At 33.0% G+C, this 19,245-nt stretch overlaps 4 protein-coding genes across 5 annotated transcripts; 3 read left to right on the top strand and 1 right to left on the bottom strand.

Moving 5' to 3' along the window:
• Positions 1-25: 25 nt before the first annotated feature.
• On the bottom strand, positions 26-1,704 carry LOC119634813. Its single transcript, XM_038029209.1, has 3 exons — positions 731-1,704; positions 477-655; positions 26-414 (listed from the first exon to the last, which is right to left on the bottom strand). The coding sequence occupies exons 1-3, from the start codon at positions 1,291-1,293 to the stop codon at positions 236-238; spliced, it is 921 nt and encodes a 306-aa protein (XP_037885137.1). The 5' UTR covers positions 1,294-1,704; the 3' UTR covers positions 26-235.
• A 144-nt stretch (positions 1,705-1,848) lies between these two features.
• LOC119634818 (40S ribosomal protein S29) lies at positions 1,849-2,832 on the top strand. Its single transcript, XM_038029215.1, has 3 exons — positions 1,849-1,970; positions 2,384-2,483; positions 2,550-2,832. Exons 1-3 carry the CDS (start codon positions 1,909-1,911, stop codon positions 2,556-2,558), a joined length of 171 nt encoding a protein of 56 aa, XP_037885143.1. The 5' UTR covers positions 1,849-1,908; the 3' UTR covers positions 2,559-2,832.
• A 72-nt stretch (positions 2,833-2,904) lies between these two features.
• LOC119634811 (probable WRKY transcription factor protein 1) lies at positions 2,905-14,425 on the top strand. 2 transcript variants are annotated; one of them, XM_038029205.1, is made up of 5 exons: positions 2,905-4,147; positions 4,518-5,809; positions 13,122-13,706; positions 13,760-13,954; positions 14,013-14,425. In XM_038029205.1, exons 2-5 carry the CDS (start codon positions 4,936-4,938, stop codon positions 14,228-14,230), a joined length of 1,872 nt encoding a protein of 623 aa, XP_037885133.1. In that variant the 5' UTR covers positions 2,905-4,147; positions 4,518-4,935; the 3' UTR covers positions 14,231-14,425. The 2 variants fall into 2 exon arrangements, with proteins under 2 accessions (XP_037885133.1, XP_037885134.1); XM_038029206.1 differs by lacking the exons at positions 2,905-4,147; positions 14,013-14,425 and having other exon boundaries at positions 4,173-5,809; positions 13,786-13,934.
• A 1,280-nt stretch (positions 14,426-15,705) lies between these two features.
• On the top strand, positions 15,706-18,434 carry LOC119634705 (double-strand break repair protein MRE11). Its single transcript, XM_038029020.1, has 7 exons — positions 15,706-15,947; positions 16,010-16,133; positions 16,206-17,145; positions 17,211-17,318; positions 17,380-17,540; positions 17,600-18,005; positions 18,068-18,434. The coding sequence occupies exons 1-7, from the start codon at positions 15,848-15,850 to the stop codon at positions 18,164-18,166; spliced, it is 1,938 nt and encodes a 645-aa protein (XP_037884948.1). The 5' UTR covers positions 15,706-15,847; the 3' UTR covers positions 18,167-18,434.
• The last annotated feature ends 811 nt before the right edge of the window (positions 18,435-19,245 follow it).

Raw genomic sequence — 19,245 nt, 5'->3', positions numbered from 1 at the left:
TTTTTCTGCGCATTAAAAAATATTTACTCACAAAAAGAGAATTATGAGAATTTTTCTATGATTATCCTCCCTGAGAGCAATTATAGTGCAAGCTTGAATTTTATAACTCACGTTCAGGTAAATCATAGAGAAATTCCTAAAATCCTTCAAAATTTACAAGTAATTCCACGACTTTCATTTGGATGACACTAATTTATATTTAAGAAGAAGGGATAGGTGTAATTTTGTGCAGATATTAAACGTCAGTATTAAATCGAGAATGTGCAACCCATATATAACAAATTAATTGCTTAACTCTATACTCTTGCAAAATTCCAACATGACGTAGAATGGTGATACGATTTAGAGTTTTTCGATCGAGAATACTTTTCTCTAGCTTACGAGCAATATCAACGGACGTTATGAATTTGTAACCTTTAAAGAAAAAATTTGTTAGGAATTTAAATAGGAACATTTTGACTGCATGCTTTGCTTACCTCCTGATACTAAAGTTTCCTGATCATTGTATGTTTTCCATAATTCTAAATCATTTATGTTACGGAGGACCACATTACGCGGTCTTGGCAAAAGTTCATACTTTTCATTGAAACATTTTATAATGACATCCTCCAAGAAATTGTTAATATCTGTGAAAGTTTCTCGTCCAAGCATGTATCTAAATGGTGAAAAAAAAAATTAATTATCTGAAATTATACTTTTGTTTTTTTTTTTTTTTATTGATTTGTCATACTTTGGTATAGATTGAAATTGTTGTTTTGTAATGTTGACATCAAAATCTGAAAATTTGATCGCCGCATTATTAAGTCTTCGTTTTATTAACGGCGATTCCTTATAATCACTGATTCTTATCTTAGGAGTTCCTTGATTCAATTGTAATCGTAATAAACTCGAACCCAACAATTTTATGTCAGAGTTTGTGGCTCCATCTACATCGCTATCCCGAAGAGGTTTTCCTTTCCTAACATTCAGTCGATGAGATTTCAGTTTTCGAATATCTGTAACGGGATCTTTTTGCAGCTGACGCTTCTTTTCTTCTATAATAAAATCCATCATTTCAGTTTGATGATCCCTCATTCGCTTCATGGCATCATCACAATCCGCTTGTACGTCATTCAACTCCTTTTGCATTACTTTGTGTCCATGGCTCATGAGACTACTCACCTTATTAGCTTGTTGCAAGAGCCTTTTTAGTTCATTGGAAATTTTGTCTCTTTTCAAACTTAATGAAATAAAGTCATTCAATTTATTAATTTTGGCTTCAATTGAGCTTAAGTCTTCATAAATTTTTTCCATTTTTTTCCCGGAGTTGATTTAAGAAAACGAGAAATTTGAACGTATGCCAGAAATTGAAATTAAAAATAATGTAAGCGCCAAGGTAGGCTCTTTTCTAACTTCTGAATATTTTTCGTATGAAAAGAATAATATTGCCTTGTATTGAAATTTTTGTTAATTTTCAGTATAGTAACCCTATATAATAATTTATTAATTTAATATGGAACATTTTTTGGGAATACATGAGATTAAACGAAAAAACGCCGCTGCTAGCCGTTGTAGACAAGGAATACTTTATTTAATCAATTAAACTTTGCTTACAGATCTGTTTTACATGTGCCGAAAGCAAAAAAAATCAAATATACAAGACTCATATAAAATTTATTAGCATAAAAGACAATTGATGAAAGAAGAACAGAAGAAAAGCATTGAAAAAATCACTGAAAGGTTTTTTATTATTCTTTTTTAAAATTTTCCCGTTTTATTTGACTACGAAATCCCCTTTATTAATCGATTCATCTAATCATATGTGAAAATTCCAGTGCTAGAAAATGCAACACTGTGTCATATACAACTTTGAGATTATTTGCCGTCCATGTTTTTTTCCTTTTGCGTTTACGAAGTGTAATAGCCAACATGGGCTTTGCTAATTTGTGGTATTCTCATCCTCGTAAATATGGTCAAGGCTCCAGATGCTGGTAAATAAAATATCTACACAATATTTGGGATGAACAAAAGTCCTGAATTACATAAAAAATTAGTTCAAAGATTTGTTAAAAGTAAAACTTGATGAAAGTGAGGTTATGTTAACATTGCATTGGAATTCTCAAGTGTATACATTTTGTATGCATAAAAAAGAAGCCCCCAGTTGAGTACGGAACTTGCCGAAATTATGCAAAATTGCAAGTTCCTTAATTCAGGGAGGCGAAAGAAAAAAGATCTTATTTTTGCTTTGATATGAAAAACAAATCAAGTATTATCGATAGTTTTGTTTTTTTGCAATTTATTAAGAAACATTTACATACGTGCACACGCACAATACGCATATAGACTCATAAATTTTTTTGTGAACTCATTCAAGTTGTATTTTCTTTCACTAATGTTCTTACAGTCGTGCCTGCTCTAATCGTCACGGTTTAATTCGTAAATATGGTTTAAATATTTGTCGGCAATGTTTCCGGGAATATGCCAGCGATATTGGCTTTAAGAAGGTAAATATATATGTTTTCAAATCTCTACTTCAGTATATATCAACAGCAGTTTTCATTTTGTTACAGTTGGATTAAGCACTTTAGCGCTTGACTCGGCTACTGATTCTCATATTAAGGCGCAAAGTTTAACATAAAATTTTTAAACTCTGTGACTTAATATGCTTTAAAAAAACTTATCATTTTAGAGTTTAAATAAGTTTCGTCAACACAGATATGTAGATGAACGGATAAGGAACTATAGGTCTTAACGCAAATCGTGTATAAAGTTTAAATGATTTATCACAAATTGTTGGAGAATTACTTATTGAAACTTTCAAATGATTAATAAATAACAAGCTTAAAAAATCTACTTCAAATTTTTTTTATAAAGGAACCTATTAATATCTAGTTTGTTAGTTGTACAGCTATGGAAATTTATCTTTCTAATTTCTAATTGGTTTTCTATCGGACCTTAAATAAGTATTTAAATTAAAAACGATTACACGAACTATTCCTGCGCTTCTAGTGTTTGGTGAATTATTTGCTTTGAATTCTTGTAGTTATTAATTCTTAGTTGGTAGTAACTCGGTTTAGCAAAAGAAATATAAAAGTCTTCATAAAATATATAGTGATATTGTGTTATTCTCGTTATATTTGTGCAGATGATATATTCATGCGTATATAGTATCAATATATCTTGTTTGGTCATGTCAACGATATTATATTGATATCTGCCTACAGCGAAAGATGAGTTTAGATTCCTAAGACTACGTTGGTTAGCCTATAGGTAAGTGAACTTTCCACAACTACGCTTTCTTTACGTTGCTATTCAATTAATTGTACATTAGTCTCAATACCTGATAATCTTTTTCTAAACTTTAAACTACACGTTTTCAATAATTGTAAATTAAAAATATCGCAATAACTGATGGAATTTAAGTTCAAAATATGTTATTTACATGTGACCAAGAATTAAATGCTTATTCTATTGAATTGTCGTTCTCCATTTGTTAAACAAATTAAAAAAAAAAAAGAAGAAGAAGAGTTTGTGTGCGCCAAAATTAATTTGCTGAAAAATTTTACTCTAAGCGTATTCTCTGTGCTCTCTGAACGAAAAAGAGCGGCATAAGTCACGAAAAAATCTTGAAAAGTTTTTTCGGTACCTTATCGAACAAACAACAGAAATGTATCAATATAAAGTCAGCTCTGCAAGCGCTCAAAGTAATAGCATACAAAAATAATAAGATGAGAAAAAAAGTGCTCAGTCAACAATGTGAACGCTTGATTAAAAGCGAAAAATACAACGAAAATGTAACAATTAAAATAAAACATCGCGAAGAGCACCGAGAAATCCTTATTGCAGAGCTTAACATCGAAGGAGAAGGGAATACTCCAAAAGCTCAAGGAATCTGTTGTGATTTTGCTTTGTCTGGTCACATTTTATCATGAAGGCGGATATAATCTGATATATCGATACGTTAGGTCAAAAGAGGCCGCTTATTGCTATAAGCTGCCTTAAAAACATGGAACGTTAGTGAAGCTTTAGTAAATTTTTTCTTTTGAAAAATGTATATTCTTTTTAATTTCGAAATGCATTCACTAAAAAAATGAAAAGCAGTAAATTTGTTTGCTAACAAAAGATTGCTCGGGCTTAGCCGAATCAAATCGTTACATATTAAATAAGCGTGAGTTAAGTGATTTTTTTTTTTTTTGATTTAAAATTTTTCTGTTTACTTTTTCGTATATGATGGTATGTATGATTTGGCTAGAGAAAAACTAAATGTATAGGTAACGATGCTTATCAATTAATAAATAAAGTATAAAACAACAATGCAATTAAGCGGTTCAATCAAGTGCAATGCTCTGACTAACTCACTAACTTGGTTTAAAGCCAATGTTGAAGAAGCAGGTTTTTATTTTGGTGAAGGCTTTTCAGAAAATTCGTTGGTTAATACTTGTGTGTAAAAAAAAACAAAGACACTGTTATTTATGTTTAAGTTAAGCTAACAAATCTTTACGTAGTTTTAAATATGTTATGTTATGGTTTTTGCAAAGCGTACAAATCTGCAGACTAGTTGGTTGGGTATGAAGTAAACTCTTCATGTTTATAAAAACCAATACTACAGTCTAAAGTTTAACTTCAACCAAGGCGCACGCGACTTTTAAGTTAGTGGAAATGGAAATTTTATTCAAAAATTTTTTGAATAAAAATGAATGAACTAAAATAAAATTCAAAAGTGTTACACGTAATCAAATGGCAATTGAAAGATTTTATATATAAAAAAAAAAAAAAAAAAAAAAAAAAAATTCATTTCAACCTAAACAACTATCAAAACTATCTATCAAAATTGTTTTAAGACATTGATGAGCGTCAATTATTTAAGCTTTAAGGTCAATACGATCTAATGTTTGCCGCAAAGCTGAAAAATTTGCATAAAATATTATTTATTTTTTTGTAAAACACTGCAAAAATATGCATTTTTATCGTTGGTGTCTGTTGCAAGCGGCATTTTACATTGGCTTAGTTGCAATCGCTTATGCAAGCCGCAGGGAAGTTGGACAACATTTAGCGGAAGTAAATCAACCAAATGCAGAAACTTTATTGCAACCAATAAAATTCGGCCTTAAAACTGCAACGAAGCAGTCAAAACCGGAAGATATTTCGACTTTTAATTATATAAGAAATGGAACTTTTGCAAAAAATAGTTCCATTTTACCGATCAATCAAACGATAAAACATTTTAACTCTACACGACCGGGAATAGATGAAAAGTTTATACAACAGCTTGATATTCCCACAAAGGGTACGTCAACAGGTCATCAGCAACATTTGCAATTGCAATTGAAACAAAATCAGCATCAGCATCAGCCTGAGAAACGTAAGCAACGTTCACGTACATCATCTGAATATAAAATAACAAATCCCATGCAATTAAATATGCAGCCTAAAGAAATCCATAGACAAGCAATTATTCCGATTACAAAAAAAGCAATACGTGCGACTTCTTCGGCATATCAGCAACAAAAATCACTAACAACACAATTCCCACCATCGTCATCATCATTTTCATCGTTATTTTCAGCTGCAGCAGCAGCAACAACAACAACAAAAACAACGCAACATAATGTGAATAGCGGTAACAATAACTCTATCGCTGTTGGCAATAAAAGCCCTAAAAATTATAATAACAATAAAGACAACAAAAGCTTGCAATTGTCTAACGCTATTCAACTGGAGACTTTTCCTATTTCGAATGGAACAACAACGAAGTCTTCGATGCTTAGGCATAATAGTCGATCAATTGTTAGAAAATCTTCGGCACGTGGTAAACCTGCCCAACCAACCGGTAAGTATGGGATTTTCATAATAAAATTCTCCAACTCCCGATCGAAATATAGCCTTACAGCTGTAATAAGAATAGCGGATATGTCCTTGCGATTTTGCCATCTGAAGGACCAAATAGCGAGGGTTAGTTACTAAATCGATTTGAGCGAATCTCTCTATGAATTTCTTCGCTTGCGCTTAGCTATTCTCTTTCATTGCAAAGTTCGCGATTGCAAGAATTCAGGTTGATGTATGATGATGATTCTCGGGTCAACTTTAAAACAAATGCATTTTTAATTGCTCTAAACCGCAAATATTCTATATGATTACAATTCAGTATAAAACCAGTATTGGTCGACCGAGTGATCAACAGCCGTAATTTAGACAAAAACTTACTATAAGTGATACACAAATTCGTTGCTTGTTACATTTGCAGACCATGACCTACTCATAGTAGATGCTTTACTAATTTACTAAACTATGGTGGGTCACGCTCCCTACCATTGAACACCTTGCATCACTTCACTTAATGCGGTTATGCATCCAACAATTTTTCAAAATAAGGCATTACATGGGAAGTGGTCCAATGCGAATGATTTCCAACAGCATACGCCCTCGGACCAAAGCAAGTCAATGTACTAAATTTCCTTGGAAATTCCGAATTGTAAATTGAATACAAGACACACAGACGAACAGAAAACTTGGAAAGCGATTCTGAATCGTTTGATATAATAAAAAGATGAGTCTACCTCAAGTCTTTCTGGGTGTTCCCAAAAATATGAAAATTCTTGAAGCAAAGAAATAACAAAAAATAAATAAATTTGTATACGGCGGGGGCCGATTCTCGCATACCCTTCGCCGCTTTCATGCTTTTCGCATTCTACTCCCCAAGCTGCTTTATTTGATACCCATATTGCTGGTATTATTAAGAAAAATTTAATCGCGGCATTTACCATATTCATTTTCGAATTAACCCATTTTTAGGCATATAAAATCTCTTCATAGTTTTAAATATTCTGCCTTGTATGCCTTATGATAAATAAGCATAAAAACTGAAAAAAAAAAAATGAAAAAAACTAAATTTACTCACTTGTAAATTTGTGTGGGTGTTGCGGATGTTTTCCATTTTTGCACGTAAGGAGTAGAGTGTTTCGTAAAGTAATTGTAGAAAATTTCAATCTTCTAACTTTGATCGTTTCTGAGTAACGCGCAAAAATCTACAAATCTTTGTTAAGAAGAACCTAATTGCATCCAGTTTATGCTCCACAACGGGCTTCTGCTCCGACCAATTTGGCCTATTTTCAATAGCAATCTGCGTGGAAAAACTTCCAATATTTCTACCAAATTTAAATTCGACAGCTTTATTTTGACGATCAGAAGAGTGCCAACAACAAGGACCACTCAGACGGATGGACGGATAGACATGTCTAAATCAATTCAGAATTTCATGCTGATCAAGGATATGTAGGCTCTCCGAAGCCTCCTCCTTTTGGGTGTTACATATATTATGGAAAAAAACAAAACCAAATGGGTATACACCACCCCTCACCTTATAGTGGTGGAGATAATTAAATGATATTTCAAAAATTAAATTATTTTCATATAATTTTTTTTTGGAATCTTTTCATAAAAATGATTTTCTTCAGGGGAAGTGTATGCTGTTTATATGCCCATGGCCGTATATTAATAGTCGATTATTTCAAATGTTATGTGAAATTATTTGTGAGGCAAAAATAACAAATTAAAGTGTTTACGCAAGAATTGAAAAAAAAAACCTAATTATAAAACTTTTTTGGATTTTTTTTTGTTTTTTTTTTTATTTTCAATTCTTTTTATTTATAAAGTGTATCGCCGTAAACTTTGCTTGCATTGATTCAAAACTTCATTTATTCTTAGCCTTTTTTTTTTTAAGTATATATCTCTAATCCATCACTCTTCCCGTCCAAATTTAACGTTAATTTTGGCATAAAATTGCTATTTTTCATTCAAAACATATTTAAGATCAATATATGCCAATAGATTACCATGAAATGGAAAGCACAGAAAGCACGGCAGCAATACCTTGAGATATTTTCATTTTTAGCTTTTTTTTTTATCTCAAACCATTCGTAGTAAAAGAGCATATTAAGTTTGTGTGGATGTATGCAACATCCAGAAGATATATAAACACTTTTTATTATACCGTTAAAATCAGAATCATTAAGCTTGTCAGCCCATCGTCTGCTTTGGTTTCTTGCGTTCATCCTCCCGGGATACAATTTTTGAGTTATTTTACTGATATTTAGTATATAGATCTCCTATATAGCGTTTTATTATTATTTATTTGTAATCGTGATATGAATAACTATAAGGTGTTGTATGAGGGTGTTTCACAGTGAATCATAGTCCACCATAGTGTTTTTATTGTTTTCACTTGTTTTTATCTCAAAATAACTTGATAACTGTATATATGTATATATGGCTTGAAAATTTTATTATACCATTTTTAAATGCCTTTTTTTTCGCTCAACTTTTTTGTTCTTTTTAAGCGAATAATTTCAATTTTCAAATTCGATTCGATGCTATTGAAATTGACAAACCTTATTTACCAATTGTCAGGTTTGCAAGTATATCTCTTCAATCATAAGAGAGTTTCAAATTAGAGTGGGACAGAAGGACAAATATGACTAAATTGACTTGAAATTTCAAACAATTAAAAACTAAAAATAGATGCAAAAACGTTTAAATCGCCATTTAAATAAATAAAACTTATTTTAATTAACAGCAAGAAAAAAAAAATTTATGTGAAAACAGAACAACACGATTTTATATACATAAGTAAGACAATTCGGAGCAGTTATAAACAAATCTTTTATACCTTGTTTTTTTAAAAAAAGAACAAAAAAAAAAATCAGTTACGTTGCTCTATAATACTGCATAAGGATCACATACGGCATGTATGCGAAAATTTTCATCGTCGTGTACTGTGATCTTCAAGTAAGGACTCTGTAATGGTATCCACTGATCCATTACGGTCATTTTTTTTTTTTTTTTTTGTGACAACCTGCTTGTCAGAATTTCTAATGTTTTTGCCAAATTTGATTCTTACGACCGAGAAAGTGTTTATCGCGGACATTCAGTCACTTTTTGGATAGACTAAATAAACACTTAACCGGAAAAATACTTGGATTAGCATGACCTGTAACCAGTGAAAGAAATGAAAATATTTACTCACTTTTCTAAGGTTGTTCGCGTAGTGGAAGTTGGTTTAACGACTCTTCTCAAAAACCATTTAAAATCCAGGTATGCTGAGCACATGGGCGACCATCTCTTTTTGTTGTGCACCACTTGTGATGTAAGAGTGTATTAAGTTTATGTGGCTTGAGACATTCCCAACTTATACCAATTGCTTCAGAGAATTATTCTGATCGACTAAGAAAATGAAGCTAAGCTTGTCTGTCCGTCGGTATATCTTGCTTTCTTGTGTTGCATCTGTAGACCACAATTTTCAAGTTGTTTCCGTGCAATTGGTTCGGATAGAACCACTCTCATGTGGCGCCTTATAATGAAACGCCTTTATGCGAATAACTGTAACGTGACATAAGGTATTTAATGGTGTTTTGTGGCTCACTATAATGTTTTTACTCGTCACAAGTGAGGGCAGCTTATTTTTTCGGGCCGGAGTTATATGTCTATGCTAGAATACATTGCAACTTCATTGCAGTTGCAGAGTTTAAGCGGAAGAATACTTTCCGGACCGCAAAAGTATAAATTACGCTGCATAGGCTGAAATGCTCGTCGTTGACTGTGACTGTTTAAAAAGCTGTTCCAATGTACATAACTCCATACCATATCCATTATCAACGAAAGTTGCACCTTTGAAAGCGCTTTCCGTTAAGCATTATGAATTTTAAATCGCGACGCGATCCATATCTTATCTGCTCCCTGCTATAAGCCGCTTATAATTGCCACAGCGTACATCGCCGAACTCAATTTAATTTTGTTTCTTTGTTGTTTTTTTGTTGTTTTTTTTTTTTCTTCATTGATTTGCTGCTAACAAGGTTAACGAGATTATATTGGAAAAAAAAACAAAATTTTAATTTAAAAGCAATATATATATAAAAAAAAAGAGAAAAAAATCTGAAAACTCTACATACTGTGAGACTTTTGTTTAATAAATTGTAGTTAAACTTGAACTGTTTATTAAAATCACTTCTTATGCATTTTATTAAATAATTACATAATTATTCTTTTTTTTTTTCTTATGCATGACAATCGAAATTGTGCAAAGTAATCGTTATGATTAGTGGCTTGGAAGCCGATCCGTCCGATGCATTAATTCTAATAAACGTTAAAATACAGTCAAGTCTTCTACAACGCGATTAGTTCGTGTCGTGTTATTTTGGAAAACGAATTAATTGAATTCTGAAAATGTGTCCTGTGGAAACCGCGTAAAACAGATCAACGGGTCCAATTTATACTCAGTGATTGTGGCGTTTTATTAATACTCAGAATTAATGCAAATTAAATGAATTTGTGTCGCGTTATCTTGGAAATAACTAGAGAAAGTAAAAAGGAAGCATCTCTGATAACTGGGAATGGAAATAATTGAAAAATGTCAACAATAAAAACTCGACGCATTGAATAAGCGCAACGCTAGGATACATTTTTCATGCTCAGGTATGAAACGGAAAACCAGTTCTGAAGAGACGCCTTAAGGGAATAGCATCTTAATTTGCGCTCATTGGCAACTTGTTGTGCGAAAAGTTCGACCTTATAGCAGACTTGACTGTATTAACTCGAATAAAAGATTCAAAGAATGCTGTGCAACGGTCAATGCAATTATTATTAAATAATTGCTTGGGTGTGGGTATAAGAGTAGACAATTTTGCTAATTTACTATACAACAATGTTGTCTGACAGGTTGTTTACCTTATACGCACCGTAGAAGAGCTCTCGGGTATGCATCGAAATCGCTGTTGCTGACATGAGCATAAGTATGTGGATGGCACTGACCTCGCTGCATATGCCCATGATAGGAATAATACGCACTTATGCATATATATATATATATTTGACTTGTTGACATTGTCTCTAAGCAGTCTATACAAAGGGATCTAAATAAAACACAATATGTTTGATTTTGAAACACTAAACTAGATTTCCACATATTTTACTTTGTTTAGTTATCCTAAATAAGATGAAATCCTCCCCTAATTACGTGCATCGGATTCATTTCATATTATCCATTAGACTAAATAGATGAGTGTAAGGACAAGGAATGTACAGACTGATTAAATGTAATCTAAACTTTTCCGTAAACTATTTACCTCTGGGTGCTTATCTTGCAGTAAAATAACAAATGGTTTACATCAGGTATGGGGAACGGTCGGCCCGTAATTTCGCCCAATCCGGACAGCTACGTTTAAAAATTCAAAAATGTCAATTTGCTCGCACATAGCAAAGCTGCAAGTGTCTTGTATCTGTGTTCACTGTCAGCTCGGCGATGCAGTTAACAAATGCGAAATATGCTTAAGCGCTTTCTTCTTCTTCATTGGGCCATAAAATGACCGATTTGAGGAATTAGGAAAACTGATGCAAAATGCCACATTTTTAATGCAAGTTGGATTATGTTCCGGCCCTCGGCGTGAGATGAAAATTTAAATTTTTTTTGGTCCCATTGATGGAAAAAGTTGCCCCATCCTTGGTTTACATAATGCATCGATGGGTCCGCGATGAATTCCGTAGGGTCAACTCTCTCAGCAAAACATTCCCTTGAGAGTGTGCGTTAGGCAAGAGCGACTAGTTTTGGTCATCATTTCTCATTTACTTTTTTTTTTACTTTTAACGAATGCCGTTCTACAAACTTAAGAAGCTAAGGGAGCTATAGAAACAAGATGGTCGGGATCCGTCTAAAATTGTGCTGTGAACATTTCCTTTGACCAACTCATACATCTACAGTTAAGAGAATATTTTATAGTTTTTGATTATGGAGAACAAACATTCCCCCACCAACCGTATATTTTATCTTTTCAATGCGTACCTAATCAGATAACATGCAGTAGATCCAAGCGAGCGAAATCTTCATGCTATAATATAAGGCTTTTTATTTTATTTGCTTTGCAGTTGGTTAAAAATAAATTATGAAAGTTATGTTTGCTTACATATATATATATATATAAGATATATACATATGTATATGAACGCCTAAGCTTGACTTGGTCTGAATTAGAAATTTATAATGACGCCGTAGTGTTAAGACATTAAGTAACTTTTAGTGCTAATTGCATACAATAATAAAAAGTTTTATGATGATGTTAATACAGCAACACCTATAACTTTAAAATTTAATAGCGACGCAATTTTAAATGCCTGATAATAAGATGGCACTTAGTGTCCGGATAAAATATTTTGACGATCACTTTTTGTTTGCTTTAAGTATTTATAGTCAATGGTCTAAATAGTATTGAAGTTATTCGAAATTAAAACAGATTGTTGTTGGAACTATTCCAACTTTTGACTTTCTGACCGCATCTCTGTCACTCTAAAACTTCTAGTCGAGAAGTTATGCTTAAGGAGTCTGTCGATTCCTAGGCACACTTTGAAGTTGATTTCTTAAAAAACTGAAAGAAAAAAACAAATAATCGCTAAAGAGTACACAAGGGCTTTTTGAAAGCTCTGCCGTGAATCAAGTAACTCACTTACAATCTGTACGTAATGAAATTTTCTGTGTGCTATGCAATAAACAACTTGGTACCCCTTAAGCTAAAGGAGAACATTTCTGTATCTATATCTAAACGTCGATAATGCAGCTCCCAGTGTGAAGCAGTAATTGACGGAAGCAAATTTTTCAGGCAGTAAATTTTAGTGCCGTCAAAGCCAAAGTTTCTTCACGCTGGGGCATTTTCGCCTCGAGCATATACTTTTGATTAATAGGAACTTTGAGAAATAGCTCCGAAATGCCGCGATTTTGCTTTACACTAAAGGTTAAGCACTGTTTGATGATGAATCCTTCTATATATGGTGCCTTCAGGCCATCGCAAAAGCGATATGATTATTATGGGCTGTTTGCGGGCGCAACTTAGAAGCCCGATACAAAGCCCAGCTTTGCAATCATTTGTACACTAAAATATATCTTACGTCCATTTTAATGATTTTTCTTTAATCCTGTCTGAGTCAAAAACGACATTCGTCTCAATTGCTAAGACTCGCTCCACAACATTCAGGATTCACTTGTCTATTTCAGCATTATAATAAATTATTTTCGGGCATACGCAAGTCACGTGGTTTATGTAGAGATTCCAAGGACTATAATAAATTTATTCTAAACGTTTTTTTTTTTACTTTCATTTTAGCCTTTGGAGCACAATTCTCTCTGCCTTTGTCTTTCAATATATTTTCACCGGAATTTTGGCAATTTTTCATTCAACCGTCTAGTCAATCATTACAAACCGCAGCAACAACTAGGAAGCCACCTAAAAAGTATAGACCAACCACTTCGCCAATAAATTCATCCGCCTTGACTCGAGTTTCGACGAAAGAAGAGAAACTGAATTATCAAAAGCCCAAAACAACTAATAGCAATGCCAATAAATCAATAATATATTCAGTTAAAGGTAACAATACGACAGCAGTTGAGGGCACTACTAAACGTAACGAGGAACCTTTTCGTATCGCTGTACCGACTGTAAATAGATTAAGTTCTAAACGAGATACGGAAATAAATCCGGATAAGGATAAGCGAGAAACCGAAACAAAATTACGGGAAAAATTCAATTGTCCGCGCGAGAATGAAGTACGCTTTCAATTGTTTCCAAAAATTTGTAAAATTGACAATGACTGCAAAGTCTGGAATAGAGATGAATTGTGCTGCGAGATATTTGGAGCTAAAAGTTGTGTATCGGGCATACCGAAACCGTTACAAGAAGCTCCGCATGCACGTAAGTTAGCTTCCAGGGGCATGATATTGAAATTTTTATAATGAATGTTATAGCAATTTTGGGTCTTATTCCACGCAAGTGTCCAAGTCGACCTTTAGCAGAGCTATGGTGGGAAGTAGAAGAATGTGAAACCGATACAGATTGTTGGCCACGTATTTGTTGTCCAGATGGTAGAAAACGTTATTGTCGTACTTCTCAACCCGAACTGGATACAGTACCGGAATCGGTGCAACGATCTTTTAATTATTGTAAGTAAATAATTCTTATAGAGTGATAATCTTTAATAAATTATTGATTTATTTTCAGTAACTGACTATCTAGAATGCACGCCTCCGCCCCCACCAATTTTCGATTTACATCCGAAAGTTTGTACTTCAACATTAGATTGTTTTCCAAACGTTTGTTGTCAAGAGGCTGGTCTACGTCACTGCAGACCACCTAAAAAATCTGTATTCACCATGCTCGCTAATGTCTTCAATGTGGACTTTGTTAAACGTTTGACTCAAAATATTGTTATTAAGTGATACAAGAAAATGCTCTTAGGTTTTTAGCAGCAATATCTTTTACATATTTATACAATATACTTTTTATAAGTTTGTTACAATTTTTTTTTTGTTAATGTTATTTTCGTCATATAAATGCTCTTATCTTCATTTTTACGTGTATATAGTGTAACTCTGACAAACTCAAAAAAAAAAAGTATTTATGTAGCATCCTTACAGCCTCGTTACTTCATTCATTATCATTCGTCCGCCCATGACCATCACAAATTATCATGTATGGATGCATGTGAGTATCTATATGTGTGTGTTATTGTAATTAACTCTTTTTTTAAGCTCCAAACTCTTAAGAGTTTTCCACGTTTATTCTTATTTCATTTTTAGAAACGAGAAATATTGAAAAAATGTAAAAGGAAAGCTACTGACCGTGCTCTGTGTATTCATATTAACTTTTACTCAAGAGAAAAATCGTAGATTTAAATTAACAATATTTAGTGATCAATATGTTTGTAATGAAATGGATTTTCACTTGATATGCGTGAAAATGCTGTTGGATTTAAACATAAAATAAGGATAAGGTTTGAAAAGATGCTTGGAAGAGTAGAAATGGAGTTTACCTAAAAATTGAAAGCGAGTTACAAAAGGCTCGATATACAAAATCCACACAAGTGTAAGTTAGTAAAGTAATTCTCGAGATTATTTCGTTCTAAAAATTAATTATTAATTCATAGGTCTACAAAAATGAAATTGAACAAAGGTAAGCATGTAAGAATAGGATGAGCTATGTATAAGTTAACACTAGAGTTTCAAGTAGTTCGCTTATGTCATGAAAATTGACTTGGAAAATTGAAAGAACAGTTATGGTTGACCATTTGAAGCCAATGCCAAGGCGACAGATCTAAACCAAGAGTATGCTAAAAAGAACGTTATGTCCTTTCTGCAATAATGGATACTATTTGTTTTCAAATTTCTCAACATTTTCAGGATTTTGTTTTTTTTGTGTCACCTTTTTTAAACTCTGCTGTAACTTTGCTTTCCCTCAGTTGTTACAAATTAACGAACTCATGAAGAACAACTTTGGTCATTTTAAAGAAATTCTTTTCTATAAGGAATTCGATTAAATTTCAATGAAATATTGCCTAAAAAGCCTTGACAACAAATCGAATTTGCTTCGGAATTACTGACCAATTTTCCGGAAAAACATTATAAGCATAATCCAATCGATCAAAATCAATGATTGGCCGGTCTTTTAGTTTTTTTTACAACTCTGAATTATTATCGTTTATTACGTGAAAATAACGAATTAAACGTAAAAATAAACAAACGCGCTCATTTACTTATCACTATTTTCTAATTGTACGCAGGCAAGTATTAGTTGTTGGTATTATTGTTGTTTGTTCCATTTCATACATTCCTTCAACGGTTCACTTCAGTTATATTTACTGTTCTGTTGCAGTTTGTTATTTTCACATAAATTCGAACAAAACTTTGCAAAAAGGCGCAAATTTGTCTTATTTATTACAGAAATTCTTGGCAAATTGTTTTTTCTTCGAAGCAAACAGTCTAATATAAGTGATTTTAATAAAAAAAGAAAGAATAGCGAGTTATATTTTTTAATTTGATTTATTAAACTATAAAAACATGTCCTTGGATGATGGTGAAATTGCCTTAAATGACATCATGCGAATAATGATTTCGACGGATAATCATTTGGGCTATGGTGAGAAAGATCCAATTAGAGGTAAATATTTAAACGAGCTGATGTCTCTTTAAAAACTAGTTTAAACGTAAAGCTATTTGCAGGCGAAGACAGCTTCATAGCTTTTGAAGAAATGTTAGAGCTGGCAGTGAAAGAGGATGTTGATTTTATATTGTTAGGCGGCGATTTGTTTCATGATGCCGTTCCCAGTCAAAATGCTTTGTTCAAGTAGGTTTGAAAGCAATATTAATAGGCATTTAGAAAAATGCAAGTTTTTCTTTCTTTTTTGCATATTTGAAGATGTATGAATCTTTTGCGAATGTATACTTTCGGTGATAAGCCTATTGCCGTGGAATTGATTGATGGTAATCAACATTTTCATGGTGCTATTAATGAGTCTGTAAACTACGAAGACCCAAATCTAAATGTAGCAATTCCCGTATATTCTATACATGGCAATCACGATGATCCGAGCTCTTTCGGTGGATTGAGTTCATTGGATTTATTATCTACTACTGGGTTAATAAATTATTTTGGTCGATGCACTGATTTGACCAAAGTCGAAATATCACCAATTTTAATGAAAAAAGGAGCGACGCGATTAGCTTTATACGGCTTGAGTCATATACATGATGCCCGCTTATCTAGATTGTTTGAAAGTCGTAAAGTACATATCCAGGCACCTAGTGATCACGATGGTGAATGGTTTCATTTGATGGTTGTACATCAAAATCGGGCTGACAGAGGGCCTAAAAATTATTTGCCAGAGATCGCTTTGCCAGAATTTCTTAATCTGATTATATGGGGTCACGAACACGATTGCCACATAGAACCACAATTCAATGCTCAGCGAAATTTTTATGTTAGCCAGCCGGGATCGAGTGTTTGTACATCTCTCTCAGAAGGCGAAGCTTTACAAAAACATGTTGGCATATTGGAGATATACAAAGATAAATTTCAAATGAAACCTATACCGTTAAAAACTGTTCGTCCATTTGTATTCGAGTCTGTAAATGTTGCAAACCTAGCTGATGAATTGCATTTAGATGAAGGAGACGTCTCTAACAAAGTAAGAGATATGGCGGAGAAACGTGCGACAGCTATGATTGAAAAAGCTAAAGAAATGGTTACCGATCATGTTAAGCAACCGAAACTGCCCAATATTCGTTTGCGCATAGTTTATTTGGACGAGGAGCAAATGTTTAATCACATACGTCTTGGACAAATATTCAATGATAGAGTAACTCTTAACGTTGCCCATTTCGAAAGCTTTTTGTTCACGTAATCCTTTCAATCCTCAATTAGGTAGCTAACCCAGCAGATATGATTCACTTCAAAAAAATGACAAAAAAAGCGAAAGCAGAAAAGTCTGAATCAAGTCCAGAAAAGACGAAAGTTCAATTCCAGAGAAAGGTGAGATATAACAAACAATACCTGTGTATATATGACTTTCATATTACACGACATTTTGTAGGAATGTGAAAATATAACCAAGGTGGAAGACTTGGTTGAACTTTATTACAATAATTTAGATGAAAGTAAATCTTTAAAAGTTTTATCAAGCAAAGCCCTTGCGGAAGTATGCCATCAGATGGTGGAACGCAACGACAATAATGCTGCCGAGAATTTAATTAAGTACAAAACGATTTTAACTTCCATAGAATAATAATTTCTACATATAATAACATCTGCAGCTCTTACCAAAAAAAAGCTTTAGATTATTTAATGGACAATATGGTTGCGGAAGAAAACGTCAACGTAGAATTGCAGAAATTTAAGCAGGGAATTACTTCTGATGATATATTTAATCTGTTGGGTTCATCAACTCATAAAGTACGTCAATCACTCAAACAAAACACAACAAATCTTGAAAATAGTCGGACTAGTAATTCAGGCAATGAGAATAGCGATGATGATTGTCTGCCTTTGAAAAATGTTAGAGCAACTAGAGGTAAGAAAAAAGAAACTCGCACTGCTGTCAACAAAAGAGGCGGCACAACTGGTCGCGGTCGTGGTTCAGCCGATAATTTAAGAAGCAGCGGAGCTACAACTCGATCTAGTCGAGTAATGCCCCAACTGGAAATTTCTACGAAATCAATAGTAAGTTTGGAGTATTTTTATCAAATCGGAAAATTCTTAGTTCTGTACTTTTCTATTTTTAGTCTTCTTCACGGCAAAATCCTTTAGAAAGTCTTATCAGAAAAGATTCGAAACGACAGGGAAAATCAAAGATAATCGAACTTTCTGATAATTCTGATTAATTATTAAAAATAAGTTCACCTGATCGCAACGAGATATTCTCTCACGTCAACTACCTCTCGCATAAAGGTCTTTAAAAAAAAAACTGAAGCATTCATTCATTATTAACTAGCAAAAGGTATTTAAAATGTTTTTTTCCTGTTGCTCCTACGTTATGCTATAAACGGGCGTCTTCTTCTACTCTTTCAACACATTCGCATTTCAAGTTTGACGGGTATTTACATTTCTTTCGAATCATCTTATTTTCTTATCTCTGGCGTTAAATGGAATTTAAAAATACTTGACATATTTCAATAAATAGAACAATTTTTTTTTGTTTTTTTTTTTGTTGATTAATGATGCGTACGGAGAAGCAATGGATTTTTAAATGACTTTTAAATGGATTTACGAACAGGATGCGATTGAACAAAAAAAAAAAACTCAAGTCTGCAAATGAGTAAACAGAAAAACTGATGTCCTTTTTTGTTAAGTTTGAAAAATTTACGTCTTCTATTGTTTGATAGTTGGGAAATTGGTACTAGAGTTTTATTCTTTAAGTGTAACATAATACCAGGGAGAACACGACATGTAGAAAATGTACGATGTATGCTGCAAAGATATAGATATTGGCTGCATGGCAGCAACTTGCTCCAAATTAGCTTCTTCTGAAAGCGCCGAAATAATTCCTTAAAATTTGAAATGAAATAAATCTGGATTAAATTACAATAATAACAAAGTGACTAACATTCGCGGATATTGACAACAGCAAGACAGAGTTGCCGTAATGCCACTAAGATAGTTTGAAAAGAATTGTTCAGCGTCGTTCTTAGGTCGAAATCAAACGCAGCATTGCTTTTAAACATGGGAACATCTGTCAAACACAGCTGTTATACAATTAAATTATTAAGATAGTAAGAAAGAGTCACAAGCAGGTAAACTTGCGTTTGTTTAAAATTAAAAATTATTACAAACAAAGAAAGTTTCTTTGTAATAATTCTCAATATTCGTTTTTGGACTTTCTACCTCGTCGACGTTCAATTTTATATCAATTTATGAACGTTATTTTCATATTTTCCAATAAGGAAAGGGCAACTTAGAATTG

The sequence above is a fragment of the Glossina fuscipes genome, unplaced genomic scaffold (assembly GCF_014805625.2).
Source record: "Glossina fuscipes isolate IAEA_lab_2018 unplaced genomic scaffold, Yale_Gfus_2 3, whole genome shotgun sequence".
Taxonomy (NCBI): domain Eukaryota; kingdom Metazoa; phylum Arthropoda; class Insecta; order Diptera; family Glossinidae; genus Glossina; species Glossina fuscipes.
This window is presented reverse-complemented; position numbering and strand designations above follow the sequence as displayed.

Excerpts from the sequence above, each read along its gene's own strand:
- LOC119634813 (XM_038029209.1), bottom strand. The coding sequence starts at position 1,293 with ATGGAAAAAATTTATGAAGACTTAAGCTCAATTGAAGCCAAAATTAAT. Across the intron at positions 656-730 it reads CAATTTCAATCTATACCAAA|ATACATGCTTGGACGAGAAA; the intron begins GTATGACAAATC and ends TTCACCATTTAG. Across the intron at positions 415-476 it reads GGAAACTTTAGTATCAGGAG|GTTACAAATTCATAACGTCC; the intron begins GTAAGCAAAGCA and ends TTTTCTTTAAAG.
- LOC119634818 (XM_038029215.1), top strand. The coding sequence starts at position 1,909 with ATGGGCTTTGCTAATTTGTGGTATTCTCATCCTCGTAAATATGGTCAA. Across the intron at positions 1,971-2,383 it reads GGTCAAGGCTCCAGATGCTG|TCGTGCCTGCTCTAATCGTC; the intron begins GTAAATAAAATA and ends ATGTTCTTACAG.
- LOC119634811 (XM_038029205.1), top strand. The coding sequence starts at position 4,936 with ATGCATTTTTATCGTTGGTGTCTGTTGCAAGCGGCATTTTACATTGGC. Across the intron at positions 13,707-13,759 it reads ACAAGAAGCTCCGCATGCAC|CAATTTTGGGTCTTATTCCA; the intron begins GTAAGTTAGCTT and ends TGAATGTTATAG. Across the intron at positions 13,955-14,012 it reads GCAACGATCTTTTAATTATT|TAACTGACTATCTAGAATGC; the intron begins GTAAGTAAATAA and ends ATTTATTTTCAG.
- LOC119634705 (XM_038029020.1), top strand. The coding sequence starts at position 15,848 with ATGTCCTTGGATGATGGTGAAATTGCCTTAAATGACATCATGCGAATA. Across the intron at positions 17,146-17,210 it reads GACAAATATTCAATGATAGA|GTAGCTAACCCAGCAGATAT; the intron begins GTAACTCTTAAC and ends ATCCTCAATTAG. Across the intron at positions 17,319-17,379 it reads AAGTTCAATTCCAGAGAAAG|GAATGTGAAAATATAACCAA; the intron begins GTGAGATATAAC and ends GACATTTTGTAG.